The sequence below is a fragment of the Lutra lutra genome, chromosome 16 (genome assembly GCF_902655055.1).
Source record: "Lutra lutra chromosome 16, mLutLut1.2, whole genome shotgun sequence".
Classification (NCBI taxonomy): Eukaryota; Metazoa; Chordata; class Mammalia; order Carnivora; family Mustelidae; genus Lutra; species Lutra lutra.
Window position 1 is genome coordinate 14922855 of NC_062293.1, and position 17274 is coordinate 14940128.

General features: G+C 40.5%; 2 protein-coding genes across 3 annotated transcripts in view; one reads left to right on the forward strand and one right to left on the reverse strand.

Moving 5' to 3' along the window:
• The window catches only part of DDX42 (DEAD-box helicase 42), a 41200-nt gene that overhangs the window by 1884 nt on the left and 22042 nt on the right, over window positions 1-17274 (reverse strand). For both annotated transcript variants that reach the window (XM_047707779.1, XM_047707780.1), the window contains 12 exons: window positions 16972-17121; window positions 12757-12861; window positions 10794-10913; window positions 9751-9927; window positions 9030-9158; window positions 7903-8002; window positions 7260-7307; window positions 6655-6752; window positions 5311-5587; window positions 3975-4201; window positions 2352-2462; window positions 374-475 (listed from right to left, as the gene is read on the reverse strand). In XM_047707779.1, coding sequence (XP_047563735.1) covers window positions 374-475; window positions 2352-2462; window positions 3975-4201; window positions 5311-5587; window positions 6655-6752; window positions 7260-7307; window positions 7903-8002; window positions 9030-9158; window positions 9751-9927; window positions 10794-10913; window positions 12757-12861; window positions 16972-17121 — 1644 coding nt within the window. The remainder of the gene's footprint in view (window positions 1-373; window positions 476-2351; window positions 2463-3974; window positions 4202-5310; window positions 5588-6654; window positions 6753-7259; window positions 7308-7902; window positions 8003-9029; window positions 9159-9750; window positions 9928-10793; window positions 10914-12756; window positions 12862-16971; window positions 17122-17274) is intronic.
• Window positions 1639-2189, forward strand: LOC125087453 (60S ribosomal protein L21-like). Its single transcript, XM_047707789.1, has one exon. It carries the CDS (start codon window positions 1699-1701, stop codon window positions 2179-2181), a length of 483 nt encoding a protein of 160 aa, XP_047563745.1. The 5' UTR covers window positions 1639-1698; the 3' UTR covers window positions 2182-2189.

Here is a 17274-nt window from a genome sequence, read left to right on the forward strand (position 1 = left end):
GGTGTAAGTATAGAGGGGTTCAGCGTTCACAAGAGCTCCAGAATCAAACTTGTCTTAGCTAAAAAAAAAATGGCAATTACTCTCAACCTGATTACAAGAGCCTTGGAGGTGGGCAACACTGTTGGCAGGGAGGGAACACCGGCCCTGCTACAGTGTAACAGTCCCAGGCTCTGGGATAGCTCACGTCGCTGAGCCTCAGACTGCCCAGCCTCTACACCTGCAGCTCCAGGTAACCTGGCACACGAAGCGGACATTCGCAACTGCAGTGAGAATGTGCTAAGCCTAGCAGCAAGCCTACAAGCTCAGCTACCCTCTCAGACCAGACCCCTCATCACTGCGCAAAGCTCTTTTAGCTAACTGCTTAATTTCAGACCTGGAAAGCTGCTTTCATTGCCGTCAGCCGATCTCCCATGGCTCCTGTGGAGGGCTTGTAGGCCTCGTAATTGCTCATCACGTTGTTGTTGTTGCCTCGGTCCTTAAGAAATTAATTAATTAATTAAACAAAGAAAAGAAAGAAAAAGGCACACCCATTAGGACAAAATGAGCAGGAGAGCCCACTGCCAGAACGGGCCTCACATACTGGAAACAGAAGTGGGTGCTGCGATGCGAACAGGGTATTTGTATCGAATGGAAAAGGTACAGTAATGATTTTTTAAAAATCCTAGGATAGGACGCCTGGTGGTTCTAGGTTGGGCATCTGCCTTTTGCTCAGATCACGATCTCATGACCTGCGTTGGGCTCCCTGCTCAGTGGGGAGCCTGCTTCTCCCTCTCCCTGCCACTTCCCTTGCTTGTACACACTCTTTCTCTGTCAAAGAAGGAAGCCAAATTTTAAAAAAATGCTTATCCTTTTTAACCCAGTAATTATGTTTTTAGGAATTAACCCTAACCCTGAAGTCAAATTATGGCCAAAGCCGATCATAAGGTTTTATTTACACACACAGCGTGTTTACGTGATTCTGTGAAGCTTCACGCTCAGCATGAAGAGGCCACGAGGCACCAGAGAGCACATGCATATTGCCCGTAACTGGCCCAGGCTCTGAATCCACTCTTAAAAGCCCAAGTCTCAGTTCAGCACTTACTGGAGTATAACCTGGGGTGCCTCAGTTTCCTGACCAGTGGACCTGTGCTCCCCAGGGGGTTGGCGGATGAGGTTAACACGCATGAGTGCCTGCCAGCAGTAAGTCAACATTAGCTACCACGACCACCTGCGTCACGCGCATGCGCATCACTGTTACTGAGCCGGGGAGACGCTGTATCACAGACCCCAAACTGACAATAATGCTCCAGAAATACAGACTGGCAGTTTGAGTCTTTGGTTTATGAATCAAGGTGTTATGAAACAGGCAGTTAAAAGCCAGTAAGGGGGCACTTTTGTTGCCTGTTTTGTGAGAAAAGCTACCTCTCAGCTCTGATGTAATTTCCCACAGAATGTAGGAAGTCTTAACTCCAGGAGTTACGAGTTCCCAGCAGCAGACTCTAAGGCCAGTGCTAGTTGGCTTGTTAAGTTTCTGATCCACCAGGTCTGGGGTGGGGCACAAATACGCATTTACTGTTGCTCTAGGACCAAATCTGGGAACTGATGTGAAAAGACTGATTTCCTGAGCATATCTAGTCACCAAGTACACACAGATGCTTCTTTAAGAGAAAGTCCCGCTTCCTTTTGGCCGGAACCGCCATCTTCCAGTAATTTGCCAAAATGACCAACACAAAGGGAAAGAGGAGAGGTACCCGGTACATGTTCTCTAGGCCTTTTAAAAAACATGGAGTTGTTCCTTTGGCCACATACATGCGAATCTACAAGAAAGGTGATATTGTGGACATCAAGGGAATGGGCACTGTTCAAAAGGGAATGCCCCACAAATGTTACCATGGCAAAACTGGAAGAGTCTACAATGTTACTCAGCATGCTGTTGGTATTGTTGTAAACAAACAAGTTAAGGGCAAGATTCTTGCCAAGAGAATTAATGTCCGCATTGAGCATATTAAACATTCAAAGAGCCGAGATAGCTTCCTGAAGCGTGTAAAGGAAAATGATCAGAAAAAGAAGGAAGCCAAAGAGAAAGGTACTTGGGTTCAGCTGAAGCGTCAGCCTGCTCCACCCAGAGAAGCACATTTCGTGAGAACCAACGGAAAGGAGCCCGAACTGCTGGAACCCATTCCCTATGAATTCATGGCATGATAAATAAAGGACCTCAAGACTGTAAAAAAAAAAAAAAAAAAGAGAAAGTCCCAACACTCCTCTCTAGGCCATGTTCTGAACTCACTGAGGTAGAGGAGGGCCGTCATAACACCCTCCAGGACTTGGAGCGGTGCAAAGGGCACAGCTACAGTTCGGCAGTCTGGACTCACCGTGTTCTCTGAGCCTAGGCCAGGCCGCTCCCTGTAGCCGAGACCGCCTCCACCAATGTTCAGCTTTTTGCCTTTTCCTCCTTTAAAGCGGGATTTCCGAAACCAGGCATTCTGCATTGAACACAATTCAAGGTTAGGTCACAGGAGGAAGTGGCAGCCAGGGAAGGAGGACATCATCAGAAACGAAGTGGGAAGGGAGAACGTAGTGGTTCATCTTTAGCCAATGCATTTATGGCAACTGCTCACAGGAACCACAGATGAGCTTCTTTGGGGAGTGCAGTCTACCAAATTCGACAGGGGCCGAGGCCCTTATCTGAGGCTTCCGATACTGCTGTTTCTCAGGGCCTTTAGGGAGGGCAGTGAGGAGGTCAGCCTCCGATGCAGAGCACTTACTCGGGCCACTTCTAACTTCCTAGGGGAAAAGGAACTGACTTTCCATTTATTAATCTAGATGTACTATTGGACATACACGTTTGGAGCTTATAAGAGGGTTTAGAAGTGAAAGAAAAAGACCATGTGAAGTGAGGTTCACCAGAACTGGCTCTAGGGCAGATGTCCAGGGCAATTAGCCACAAAACCGAAAGTTTTATGTACCCAAAGCCTGAAGTGTTCCTTGAACCTGATTGCTGCCAGCATATTATGAATCAGATTTATGTTCTTTTCAGAATGCAAACATCAATGGAAGACATAGCCCTTTATCTAACAATCACATGTTACAATCTAAGAGAAATACTTAAGAGGTAGGGCTGGCTTCAGAAAAGCACTGACCAGGGAGGCTGATCACACAGTCTGAGAGCACCGGAAGCCTAAGGCACAAAAAGAGATGTAGGAAAAAGCCAGATATATCCTGTTGGAAAATGTAGTTTATTAAAAAAAAAAAAAAAAAAAAAAATGTAGTTTATGACGGGCTTTATGTACCTAGGAAATGGAAGGAAACATCATTTTACTCCTTCCTGCAATGCAGATCCTCTACTCCCAGAAGCCAGTGCATGGGCAGCATACCACACCACAAGTGCAGGACAGGTTGACTATTCTGTGCGCTGACTTATGACTCTAAAAAAGACTTAAGTCTCTACTATCAAAATGTGTATACTGAACCCATTTGTAATTTGGGGACTACATATATTAATATGACTCAGGATTTACTTCAGTAGAATGCCTAGCTTAGTTTTAGATTGGTAATCAAAGTGGTTAAAGGTCTTAGACCTAAGTCTATGAGAAACAGTTAAATACATCATATTTTCTTAAGACATCACACATTTTTAACTCCTCAAGATGAAGACTGGGAGTAAGAACAGTAAGGGGAAAACACCCATCTTTGAGATTAAACTTACAAGTGTGGTATGAGGTTAGCAGGCAGAAATTTCAGAGACATATTTTAGCACACAAAAAGGAAAAAGCTTTTTTCAAATCAATGTTGCTGAAAGAAGACAGAGCAGATGAATTTTAATGTCCTACAATACGGATCTGTAGCCCCTAAGGACTCCCCTACACATGTCTGCAACTTTTCTGTCATATGTCTATGTTAGCTCCTCAGGCATTTTTTTTGGTGTGTGTGTGTGTGTGTGTGTGTTTTACTAGTTTTAGAACCTGGAACCATCTTTAGTATACTCTGCCACTCACCTGCATCGCCAGATCGAGGAGTTCCTTGGAAACATGCTGATTGGCTCCTTCCAAGTTCCGGACGAGGTCACCAGCAAAATTGCTGTCCTTGGGGGTCAGTAAGGTATAGGCCACACCTTTCTCACCCGCTCGTCCTGTGCGGCCAATCCTGTGAGTATGAGTATCAATGTCTCGTGCCACGTCGTAGTTAATGACAGTCTTAATTGAAGGAATGTCCAGACCACGGGCTGAAATAAAAACACCCAAATTCTTTTATCCTTTAGCAGAGTCAAAAAATCGAAGTAACCAAAAATGCTGGTCCTTTAAGAACCCACATTCCTTTTATTTAGGCGAAGTGCATGGTGTGGTGAGCTGGTAAGATCCAAGCATTTAAGTTGCCTTCTAGAGCAAATGTCAACATCGTTGACTCTCTGACGCCAGGCTGTCTAGCTGACGGACACAGGCCTTCTGACATCAGTAACCCGCCATGGCCTCACTCTTGCACCAGGAATACGTAAAATGATGAAAGCCAGCATCAAATTGGCTTAAAGCTGAGAAATTATTTCCTTTTTGGAGAGAAAATACCAGTTTTTTAAGGGCAACCATTAAAACTGAGAATAAAGCCAGGGTGCCTGGGTGGCTCAGTGGGTTAAAGCCTCTGCCTTCGGCTCAGGTCATGATCCCAGGGTCCTGGGATCGACCCCAACATCAGGCTCTCTGCTTGGCAGGCAGCCTGCCTCCCCACTCACTCTCTCTGCCTGCCTCTCTGCCTGTCAAATAAATAAAATCTTAAAAAAACACACACACACACACACACACAAACTGAGAATAAAGCCAAAAATCAACTTCAAAGAACTTTTCGGTCTTGAGTGAAACATGCCCAATTAATGTTAAGACACACTACAAAGGCATGGTCTATGATCTAACCGGCTCCACAATTTTTTCCGAGTATCTTCTAACTGCAGGGATTCTTTCTTCAAAGAGAAACATTAAGTGAACGTGGTACCCAGAGCTCCAGGTTTGGTCACTACAGTCTGAGCTGCTTGTGGGGTGGCCAGCCAGACCAGTAGAGCACCTCTGCCAGCCTGCTCAGTGCTCTAGCGGTTGTTGTTTTTTTAAGATTTTATTTACTTGTGAGAGAGGGAGTACAAGCAGAGGGAGAAGCAGCCTCCCCACTGAGCAAGGAGCCCAAAGCAGGACTCGGTCCGAGGACCTTGGGATCATGACCTGAACCAAAGGCAGGCGCTAAATGGACTGAGCCCCCGAGGCACCCCCCGTGTTCTAGCTCCTACGCGGCAAGACAGAGCACCCTTACAGCGCAGGGCCATGAGGTCACTGGGGAAAAGTTTTACTCTACCTGCAACATCTGTGGCCACCAGGACTGGGATGTCCTTTTTCTTAAAGTCTGAAATGACCTTGTTTCTTTCACTCTGATCCATGTCCCCATGAAGCAGCCCAAGATTATGACCCTCCTGCTTAAGGTTATTGGCTAGCTCCTCAGCATTGGCTTTTTTAGTAACAAACAGGAGAACACTTCCTGAAGAGGTAAATTCTACCAGACGCCGGGTAAGCCAGTTCCATTTACTAGGCCCAGAATGGAGAATTTCCACAATCTGTGTCACATCTTCATTTGCCTGAAAAGGAAGAAAGAGGACTGTGACATTTGTGCCAAAAGGCACCCGAACAAGGACCAGACATCACTTTCCACCACCCCTCTTCTCCTCAGGCTTTCTTTCAGCAATTCAAGTGCAGCTCGAAACCTACATCCCTTCTCAAGTCACTGTGCTCTACCCAACTATTCATGAGCCCCAATACTTTGTAATACAGTGTTACAAGAAATTCAGATTATTTATTCCTAATAAATTAAATTCCTTTTCTCTCCTTCCCACTCACTGCTCCTAATACAATTCATATACACATAGAAAGCACTCAAAAATGAAAAGCAGATAATGTCATAACACCAGCTAAATGCACAGAACTTTAATAATAAACATGGCAAAGCAACTTCAGGAACTCTCAAGGTACCCAAATTTTCCACACAGGGCATATGGAAAGGTAAATTCCACGAACTCATTTTCACGAGGCCTTTCAAGTCATCCCGCTCCTCCTACAATCACTTTAAATGTCTGTTCTATCCTGTCTTCCAGGCAAAGCCCACTTTCTCTCCCCGCTAAAAGTTTTTAATTTTTATTACGTAAAAAAATTTTTTTTTAAAGATTTTTTTATTTATTTATTTGACAGAGAGATCACAAGTAGATGGAGAGGCAGAGAGAGAGAGAGAGAGAGAGAGAGAGAGAGAGAGAGAAGCAGGCTCCCCGCTGAGCAGAGAGCCCGATGCGGGACTTGATCCCAGGACCCTGAGATCATGACCTGAGCCGAAGGCAGCGGCCTAACCCACTGAGCCACCCAGGCGCCCCTATTACGTAAAATTTTAAACATTCCAAAAAAATGAAGTGAACATAATCACCTCCTATGTACCCATCACCCGACTTCAACAATTATCCATATTTTTAAAATCTAGCTGTCTCATCTATGCTCCTAACCTTGTGTTTAAAACAAATCTGAATTACACTGCCTCATCTATAAATACATAAGCACATAGTGTTGTGTTTTTCCTCATAATAGTGGAAAACTAATTCCATGGCTCCCAAATATGAGAAATAACCTATAATAATCTAGCCTTGCTAATTATTAGGGTTACCTCTCCAATGTCTCCCTGCACCACACGAATAGGGTCGATCAGGATGTCTCTGGCCAGTTTTTCAATCTTTTTCCGAAAAGTTGCACTGAATAAGAGAGCTAAAAGGTGAAGCAAATTCTGTTAAAGAAATAGTGACTTCGTTTTTGAAAACCCACTAAGCCTCCTACTAATACTCAGAATTCAGTTTTATAAAACAAAACCACCTGAACTTTTAAAATTTAGTTTCAAAATCGATTCACTAAGGAAAAAACCATTTTCCTTTTTCCATTTTTATACATTCACAGTTAAGACAGGGACTGTCAACATGGTTCGAAAAGGCTCTGACTTCCAGTCAGCAGCCCTGCACTGTGCTTTAACTACGTGCTGATAAACCCACGTAACTTGGGTCATTTAATTCTCAGGCTTGGATTATCATCTACAAAAACGAGTGAGTTATATCTGATGATCTCTAAGGTTCTGTGCCACTCCAACTTTTTATCTCTTCCTCTATGGTTCTCACCAGTACCCACATGATCATTTTTGCCGCCATACTGTGAGTGTCTATAAAATACAGAGATGTTTATTCTGAATACAAATGTGACTTAATAAAACTGCTTCATACGTACTCTGTCTGTCAGGACGGACATGACTTGCTATGGATCGCACCTGGTACTCTGGAAAAAGTAAAACAGTAAAATTAACATTATAACTCCATATGATGGTTTGGGATGTCTAGGAAAAAGTCATTTTAGTAAAAATATCCATATGAGGAGTTATAACTACTAAAGAAAATGTGAAACTCCTAGACCCATCATTCAGGACGAAACCCAAGAAATCCTTTCCCCTCCACCCAGCTAAGCTGGGCCCAGTAGTTTCCATCAATAAAGATGAGTTATTCAGAATTTCCACAAAGCTGGTTAAGTTGGGAGGACAGGAAAGCAAGGAGCCTAAAATGATTATGACATCTACTACCTAAGAACACAGAGACCCTGACTTCCACAAAGTCATATGAATAAAAACAAAGTATAGAGAAAATATTTTCCCTATACACAAAGGCACTTTCAAAATGTCTGTAACCCCGTCAAGCCTAACATACTTCCTAAGAGAATGCCTAAAAATAGTTAATGGTTTAGCTCTATCTCTATGGTCTAATCCTATACAGGAGTATTTTTAGCATCTCTCATACAGAAAGAAAACGCTAAGTCTAGAAAGACAAGAAAAAACCGAGTATCATGAAGATGCAGACAGAAGAAACTACCAAAGGCATACCGAATCCCATGTCAAACATGCGATCTGCTTCATCAAACACAAGGTAAGAGACTCTTTGAAGATTGGTAGCTTTCTTCTTCACATGATCAATTAGTCGTCCCTATGAGATCCAGAAAATGAATAGGAAGTATAATTAACGGCATTTACAAGAACTTTCTAGAATTGTACTCCTGGCAAAAGTGCTAATACTCCAGCTGTCGAATGTAACAGACACTGGGTCAGACAGACTTGGGACTTTATGCACTACAGAGCTTAAAAGAACAGAAAATTAAGAAAACACAATTGTGGGAACATGGCCAGAACTATTTTGTGGGGCTTTCTAAAACAACCTAATTTAGGACCTTTTTTTTTTTTTAAAAGATTTTATTTATTTGACAGACAGAGATCATAAGCAGGCAGAGAGGCAGGCAGAGAGAGAGGAGGAAGCAGGCTCCCTGCTGAGCAGAGAGCCCGATGCGGGGCTCGATCCCAGGACCCTGAGATCATGACCTGAGCCAAAGGCAGCGGCTTAACCCACTGAGCCACCCAGGCGCCCCAATTTAGGACCTTTTTGATAGCTTTTTATTTAGACTATACTCTTTTAGGAAATATGACCAAACTCCAAATTGTACGGTCCAAAGATCTTCTTTTTGATTCCCGATGGTCTCAAGTAACCACAGATCCACTTTCTAGGAAAGCAGTAAAAAAGGCTGAAACAGAGGGGAATCTGTAGCTACTAACATATATGTCAGACATTCTTTTTTTTTTTTTTTAAGATTTTATTTATTTATTTGACAGAGAGAGATCACAAGTAGACAGAGAGGCAGGCAGAGAGAGAGAGAGAGGGAAGCAGGCTCCCTGCTGAGCAGAGAGCCCGATGCGGGACTCGATCCCAGGACCCTGAGATCATGACCTGAGCCGAAGGCAGCAGCTTAACCCACTGAGCCACCCAGGCGCCCAATGTCAGACATTCTTAACAGACTGCTAATCTAGGCACCCAATCAAAATTAAACCAAAGCCACAAGCTGTGATTATCAGAGTATTCTCGACCCTGCTTTACCACATTTTAGGGGCCATTCCATCCAATAACCAACACCTTTCCATACCAAGAATGGCTGAGAAGCCACTTGAACCCAAGACATACTTACTGGGGTACACACAACAATCTCTGCCCCCTCCTGAAGGGCCTTGGCCTGCTCCCACATGCTTCCTCCTCCATATACAGCGACTGATCGAAGATTATACGCTTTCCCAAACCGCTTACATTCTGCATGGATCTGCAAAGTTGTTGACATAATGACATGAACAAACCAGGACCCTGACCAATACCCAAAAGGGAGTTCTAAAAAAAAAAAAAAAAAAACCCAGAGAATGTGATGTCATAGAAAATCAAAAGCTAGAAAATGCTTTAAAATCACATTTTTATTCATAAAGTAAATGAACAGAGTACCAACAGGCTATCTGCAACCCTGTCTTGATTATTCTTTTTTTTCTTTTAAACTGTTCTTCCTGACCTTGTCATTGCCTTTCTACCCAAGCAAAATGAATTAACCCAGGAGGAAAACACTGGGATCTTAAAATAAGAAATTCCTGAATATTTTTTCTCTTTCAACATTTTTAGGGAAAAATATGTTTGGTCATATGGAAAATACATAGGAACACAGTATTTTCCTAAAGTTTCCTGGTAGCGCAACAGTGTGAATGTTCTCCATACTATGGAACTGTATACTTAAAAAATGATTAAAATGATCAATTTTATGCACATTTCACCACATTTTGAAGAAGCTTCCCAGTTAATTCTACCCTCTTGACTGACTAGTCCCTTCCCAGTTCACACACAGATGGGGGCATTCTACACAAAGCACGCACCTGCTGGCAGAGCTCCCTAGTAGGACACACGATCACTGCGATTGGTCCATCTCCTGGTTCCAATTCCTTCTGGTCCATTATATGAATCAACATGGGCCAGATAAAAGCTGCAGTTTTCCCACTGCCTGTTTTGGCAATACCAATCATGTCTCTACCACTTAATGCCACAGGCACACCCTAGAGAAAAAATAAAGTATATCCACTCTAAACTTTCACTTTGAAAGACATACTGAAGGAAATCCTAGGGAAACTAATGACATTCATTTCCAATGAAACAAAAATATCCTGATAGGTCATGCACATTGGCTATAAAATAACAAGGAATACCTGGAATTTCCATAAACTGCTTGATTTACAGCAAATAATATTATCATTCTCTACATGTGGGTCAGCCACAGTTTTACAAAACATGAACGACCATTTTGCTTGAGATACAGAAATAAAAAACTGCAATTTATAATGTAAGTGGGTGGCTAAAATCAGAAAAATTTCCACTTGAGAAGGTACAGACTAGCTTACTCATCCACATACAGAAAATTCTCATATTCTGTGTAGGAATGAATAAATCCCATATATAAATGGAAAACAAAAGTTATTACTTCCAGTTATAAATGAGAATTTTCAGGTCACGGCCAAAAGAATCTTAGTCACTGGCAGTGCTTGTCTACACCCAAATCTTTTTCGTTATGTTTATTTAAAAAACTGCTTTCTTCAGGTCATATTTTCAAGATATTTAGCAGATACAAAAGAATATTTCCCAGCCCCTTTAGCAACATCTTAGAATGGTCAGTAATACACTTTCGTTAATTTTTTTTTTTTACTCTTTAATTTTTAAATGTTTCAAAAATACTCTTGGATTTCATCTATGTTTTTTCCAAGCAAAATTTGGAGACTAAGCCACAGATGAAATATTTAGATACCTTCTATCTATGCCAATATCATTTTGGACTACATGCTGTTTTACTACTCTGACTTGTTTGTAAAATCAGCATGGTCACTGAGTATCATCCTGCTTCGTTGTTCTTTCATTACGCTTTACTTACTTGGCACTGTATTGGAGTGGGCTGTGTGTACTCAGATTTCCGAATCTGGTGCATAAGTTGTTCATCAAACCCAAAATGAGCAAAACTACTTCCCGGTCTAGGAGGTGCAGCACCAGAGACCTACAAATAAAGACAATTCCCAGGAGTGACTCGTACTTCAAAATGAGCAGCACTGGAAGTTCAACAGTGTTCACCTGCACCTTGTACTTCACTTCATTATACACAAGGGAAAAAAGAAGTCTGTGGTCAAAAGTGCATACTGTTTGAAAAGGTACAACCCAAGTAATAATAGATCTAAAGCCTTACATAAAAAACTCCATTATAAATATTCCTGAGATAACGGTCATATCATTTAAAATGATTAAGTGCCTAGAAATCTCTTAAATCAGAATTTTCTTGTAAGAAATAAAAATATTGCTCAATGAATTGGAAAAAGTCATGAATACTTTTTTTTTGGTCATTTTGCGTTAACTATTAACCAGATGGTAGAAAAAAATAAAATATACTCTTGAAATAAAATGAAAGTGCAAATAACTCCAAACAAGACATGTCTATACCCACTGGTTACTATTTATTGTCTACATTTTCAATTCTGCCTAAAGAGCTAGTGTCCCACTTAATGATGGTCCAGCTACTGTCAAACATTGTTCAAACTATACCCAGGTGAAGAATGGGTTTTCTAACCTCCATGTTGACTCCAACAGTAGTAACTCTGCAATGCTTCTAATACTGATAATGTCTAATCAGTATTTCACTTAAAAGGTTTTTGGGGGGGGGCGGGGGGTGTATGTTACCCGTGGAAAATAGGAATGCTTGCATATGCACACATCCTCTCTCAGAAAACAGGTTCAAACATCACACAAAAATTAGCAAGGCAGACAGAGGCCAGAAAGCTGTCCACCCTAGAGAAGATATTACTGTATTATCTGTGTGTTTCACTGAACTAACATCTAGCAGTACCTGAATCAATGTGGTCAATGTGCAACCCCAAAATTTTTGGCAATTAAAAACTATTATTCTGGGGTACCTGGGTGGCTCAGGCGTTAAGCGTCTGCCATAGGCTCCAGTCATGATCCTGGGGTCCTGGGATCAAGCCCTGCATTGGGCTCCCTGCTCAGTGGGAAGTCTGCTTCTCCCTCTCATTCTCCCCATTTGTGTTACCTCTCTCGCCCTGTCTCTATCAAATAAATAAATAAATAAATATAATCTTAAAAAAAAAAAAAAACAAACCCTATTATTCTGAAATCAGTGCATACTTAAGAAGGTGTTAATTTCTTCTAATTTTTTTAAAAAAGTGTGCTACATATAATTTGAGATGTCTTAATTTTAAAGTATTCTAAGACTTCACATGTTGTTTATATCTATTAATCCTGTCTCTCCTTCCTGATGGGGACTCTTAGCCCCTTCATTTCCAGCCTGCCTAACACAGTTCCTAGCACACAGTACTCACTGCAGAAACACCTCCTGACTAATTTTAAGGTCACAATTGACTTCTTATTCCAACACAAGATACAAAATTGAACATATATATGGCATTCGCATGTGTTGCATTAAAGAAAAAACAATCCTAAAAGAGCTGGAAGACTAAAACAATAAAAAATCAAGACATAGGAGCCTTAAAGGATATAGTTATTACTCTATCAAAGACAGTCCAAGGACCATTAGAAAAGAAGGTTATTTTAGTTTGGATAAGTGATAGTACTAACCCTGGACTAACTAATATTAATTTAAGAATATGGCTTAGGAGAGCCTAGTGGCTCAGTTGGTTAAGCATCTGCCTTTGGCTCAGGTCATGATCCCAAGGTCCCTGGATCGAGCCCTGCATCAGGCTCCCTGCTTGGTGGGGAGTCTGCTTCTCCCTGGCCCTCTGCAGTTCCCCCCGTTTGTGCTCCCTCTTTTAAATAAATAGATAAAATCTTAAAAGAAAAAAAAAAAAGAATATTTGGCTTAATGATCAACTTACCCGAAGATTGAGCTTATGACGGAGATCTATTAGCTGCTGAGGGGTGAGGTTGGTTATCTCTTCATGCTCGTTGTAAAAATTTTTTTCAAATGGTGGATAGTCAATCTGCAGGTCCAATTATTCAAAGTTAGTCTAGAATTCAAGAGTCAATCCTGTAAGTTTGATTTTAATGCAAAATAACCTTTTACACATATTATGTAAGTAAAGCCTTAACCAGCAAGAGAGGACAAAGGAATTCACTTATTCATGACACACATCCCAAATGTACAGCCAGTATCTTTACCAATTTCCATTTTCAAAATAAACAACACCCTACTTCCTAAAGAGACTCCTAAAGGACACTGTAGATGTGAACCACCTTGATGTAGACTAAGGAATCTCTATATAGCCAAAGGCCTCAGAAGACAAGTATTTATTTTTATTTTTTTAATCTAATTCAATTAATTAACATATAGTGTATTATTAGTTTCAGAGGCAGAGTTCAGTGATTCATCATTCTTATATAACACCCAGTGCTCATTACATCACAGGCCCTCCTTAATGTCCATCATCCAGTTACCCCACCCCTGCCCTGCCCAGCAACCCTCAGTTTGTTTCCTACGGTTTAGAGTCTCTCAAGGTTTGTCTCCCTTTCTGATTTTGTCTTAGTTTTATTTTAGAGGACAAGTGTTTTAAAGACATTCCACTTAAATTCCATTTAAATATGCTTCTGGAATAAGCTGTTCACCTAGCTCTAACATTTAAAAACATTTCTAATATTTCCTATGAGGAGACCTCAGCCTTTAGAGGGAGTTCTATTCTTTTTAAAAAAACATGAAACTCTTGGAGCGCCTGGGTGGCTCAGCGGGTTAAAGCCTCTGCCTTCGGCTCAGGTCATGATCCCAGGGTCCTGGGATCGAGCCCCACATTGGGCTCTCTGCTCGGCGGGGAGCCTCCCCCCCCCCACCTCTCTCTCTGCCTGTCTCTCTGCCTACTTGTGATCTCTGTCAAGTAAATAAATAAAATCTTAAAAACAAACAAAAGAAACATGAAACTCTTTACTTAACTTTTTAAAAAAATGTATGGCTAAGCATTTCCAATTCCAAAGAGGAAAGAAGTCATTCCTGCTACTCTTTTTACAACTTACTGTACTGAGACTATAAAAATAAGCAAATCACCACTTACTAAATTTGGTTAAATGATTCTCTTTAACCACCTAAGTGGTCTACAATAAAATTCCATTAATTCTAGATATAGCCTAAAATTACCTTTCTGTGGTATTATCAATAAAAAAGTAAGAATGTTTTTAAAAAGTTCTCCTTTAGCACTACAAATAGGCAGAACCTTTTATACTCCCCACCAGGCTGCACTAAGCGACAACAGGATTTTCCTCAGTTCTCCTCTCTTTTTCAGAATGGAAGCTCCCTGAGGGCAGAATTGTCTTCTTTCACAAACTGTACATACAACTGTGTTATTTTTTGTTATATATATGTATGAAATGAATAAAATAACAAGTATATGAACAAATACATGAAACGAATGTGAAGAAAGCTACACAGAAGCAGAAAGGCTATCCTTTCCTTACTTCAGGTCTCTCCTGGCAGGCTGCCCGCACTACATGGGACAACTGTGCGCTACCCCAGCAGGATGACAAAGTTTGACAGCTTCGTCAAGTATCTCAAACATCTTATTAGATGATTATTTCAAGTATTTGTGTGTTTTTTCTTATTAGATTTTCATCCTTTAACTTATCATGGATGCTTCCTCCCACATTAGTGTCACATTTTTAGTTTCATTTGCCACATGTAATACCAAGGCATTATTTGGTAGCATCTGTGCAAAAGGAAACATTTAAAAGTTTGAGTATAACCCATACTCTAGTCTAGACCAGTAGTTCTCCAAATGTTTTAGTCTCAGGTGCCCTTTACACTTATCAAAAACACAATGAGCTTTTGCTTATGTGGGTTTTATCCACTGACAGTTACCATATTAAAATTAAAATTGGGAAAATTCTTTAAGATTTATTCATTTAAAAACAGTAACACACCACTATACTATAACATAAAAGCTTTACTTTAAAAAAAAGTTACAGGGGCGCCTAGGTGGCTTAGTGGGTTAAAGCCTCTGCCTTCTGCTCAGGTCATGATCCCAGGGTCCTGGGATGGAGCCCCGAGTTGGGCTCTCTGCTCAGCAGGGAGCCTGCTTCCTCCTCTCTCTCTGCCTGCTTCTCTGCCTACTTGTGATCTCTGTCTGTCAAATAAATACAGAAAATCTTTGAGGAAAAAAAAAAATAAAGTTATAACCTTGTTTTACATTTTTATATATCTCTTTATGTCTGACTTAAAAGAAATTGGTCCCTACTATATTCAAATTGTTGCAATATACTGCTTTGATTGAAGCCTAAGAAGAAAATCTGGCCTCACAAAGATATGTAATTAGAAAGGGAAGAGAATATTTATTTTTAGTAGTCTTTTCAAATTCTGGTGGATTTTTACTTCTTTGATAGTACACTGAGCCTTGACAAGTGGTCACTTCTTAAAATATATTTTCATTGTATAATCTGACACCACATAAATTACATTCTCACATTATATTATAATCCATGGGTCTATCATACATTTTGAATGAAGCCTTTACTCATGCACAATCTCGTAAAATCATGCATTGTATACTTGAAAATACTGGTTCACTGAGGTAGTATGCAGATCATCCACATGGTAAAACATTTCACGATACGATAAAAAAAAATCATACTTGTTTATCACTATCAACTTCGTTACAACAGTCTTTAAGTATTGGAAAGCTGTTAAACTCCGTGAATAGAAGTTTGTGAACAGAAGCTTCCCAAATTCTAATTTTCACTTGAAAGCTTGAATTCCTATCACTGGCAATAAACATTTTCAACTGTTTCCCTTGAGAAGTCATTCATTTTCTCAAATGAAAATGGTATTCCATGAAAAAAAAGCAGCTAGGTCAGCTTACAATTCAAAACACCTAAGTGCCTACCCTAGAGACAACTATCCTATTCTGGCATGCAACAGAAATGCTTTATTTGTACTTCTCGTTTTGTCACACAGAAGAAAAAGTACACAAGGGTCAAGATTTAATAAATCAGGGGTGCCTGGGGAGGCTCAGTGGGTTAAAGCCTCTGCCTTCGGCTCAGGTCATGATCCCAGGGTCCTGGGATTGAGCCCCACATCGGGCTCTCTGCTTAGCGGGGAGCCTGCTTCCCTCTCTCTCTCTGCCTGCCTCTCTGCCTACTTGTGGTCTCTGTCAAATAAATAAGTAAAATCTTAAAAAAAAAAAAAAAAGATTTAATAAATCATAATTTTTACCGTTTTATCCAGGATTTTCTTTAGTGAAGATGGCCTTTTTTTTTTTAACTGTGAGGGTGTGGCAGGGAAGAGTATAACCACTACTAGACAAGCTGATAACACTGCCTTGATTCATTCGTGCTAAGGTTTCAGGAATGCGACCTACCTGTGCTTTTAACTATCGATGCAGATACTGATGTGTTGGAAGAGGCAAATTATGCTGGCATTATTACGAAAATAATAATAATTATTATTATAAAATTATATATTTTATATGTAATTATAATAATAATTAATGTAATAATAATTACTGCTACTAATAATAATCTTTTCAGACTCCCTGAAAAGATCCTTGTAGGAGTCCTTGGACCACACTTTGAGAACCACCATTCTAGATCTAGACTGAGGTATGCAAGACCTCGTCTGATATTTAACCTGAATGAAACACTTTTTTTTTTTTTCAAGTGGGTATACGGATATCCTCATTCTCATTCTCTTTTTCCTGACTTAAGGAAACTATAATTCCTGGCTCCACTTTGAAGGAACAGCTGCTCATCTGCCCCAGATCTGAGAGAAACAATAAAGATTTACAGCAATTAAAAGACAAATGCAGGCCCAAGGGCCCATTCTGAAAGGTAAAATGATGGTTTGGAAAACAAGTACAATTGCTTGAAAAAAATTCTTAGCCTAAAATTGAACAGGAGCAAGCGATTCAGCTGTGTCTTGAACAACATAAGCTATAAAGCTTCACTTCCTGACTTGACCATTTAGCAGAGATGGGGAGATCCCAAAGAACAAACACTTTCATGACATAAGGAGTATGAATCAGGATTACTGAGATATTGAGAAAATCTAGATATTAAAGCTGAAGGGAACTATCGGCTTTTGAAATAAGAATCAAATTCAGCAAGAAACAGCATACCTCCGAATGATCAATGGGAGGGAGAGGATCAATGATTTTTTTGGAAGGTGCAATGGGATTTCCATCACTGTCATATTCCAAATTATCTTCTTCTTCCTCCTGAACCACACCAGCAGTTGGGTTCTCTGCCATGTACCGAAAGTAAGCTTCCTGCAGGAAAGCACAAGAACATAATCACACCCAAATACAACTAAGAACATCTCCGCTCCTGTAATTAGTGCACACAGTGTACCAGATGACTGCACACAGTTTAAATACCTACCAAGTAAGGCAAGACTTATACTAGCAATGATTCCTTTAACA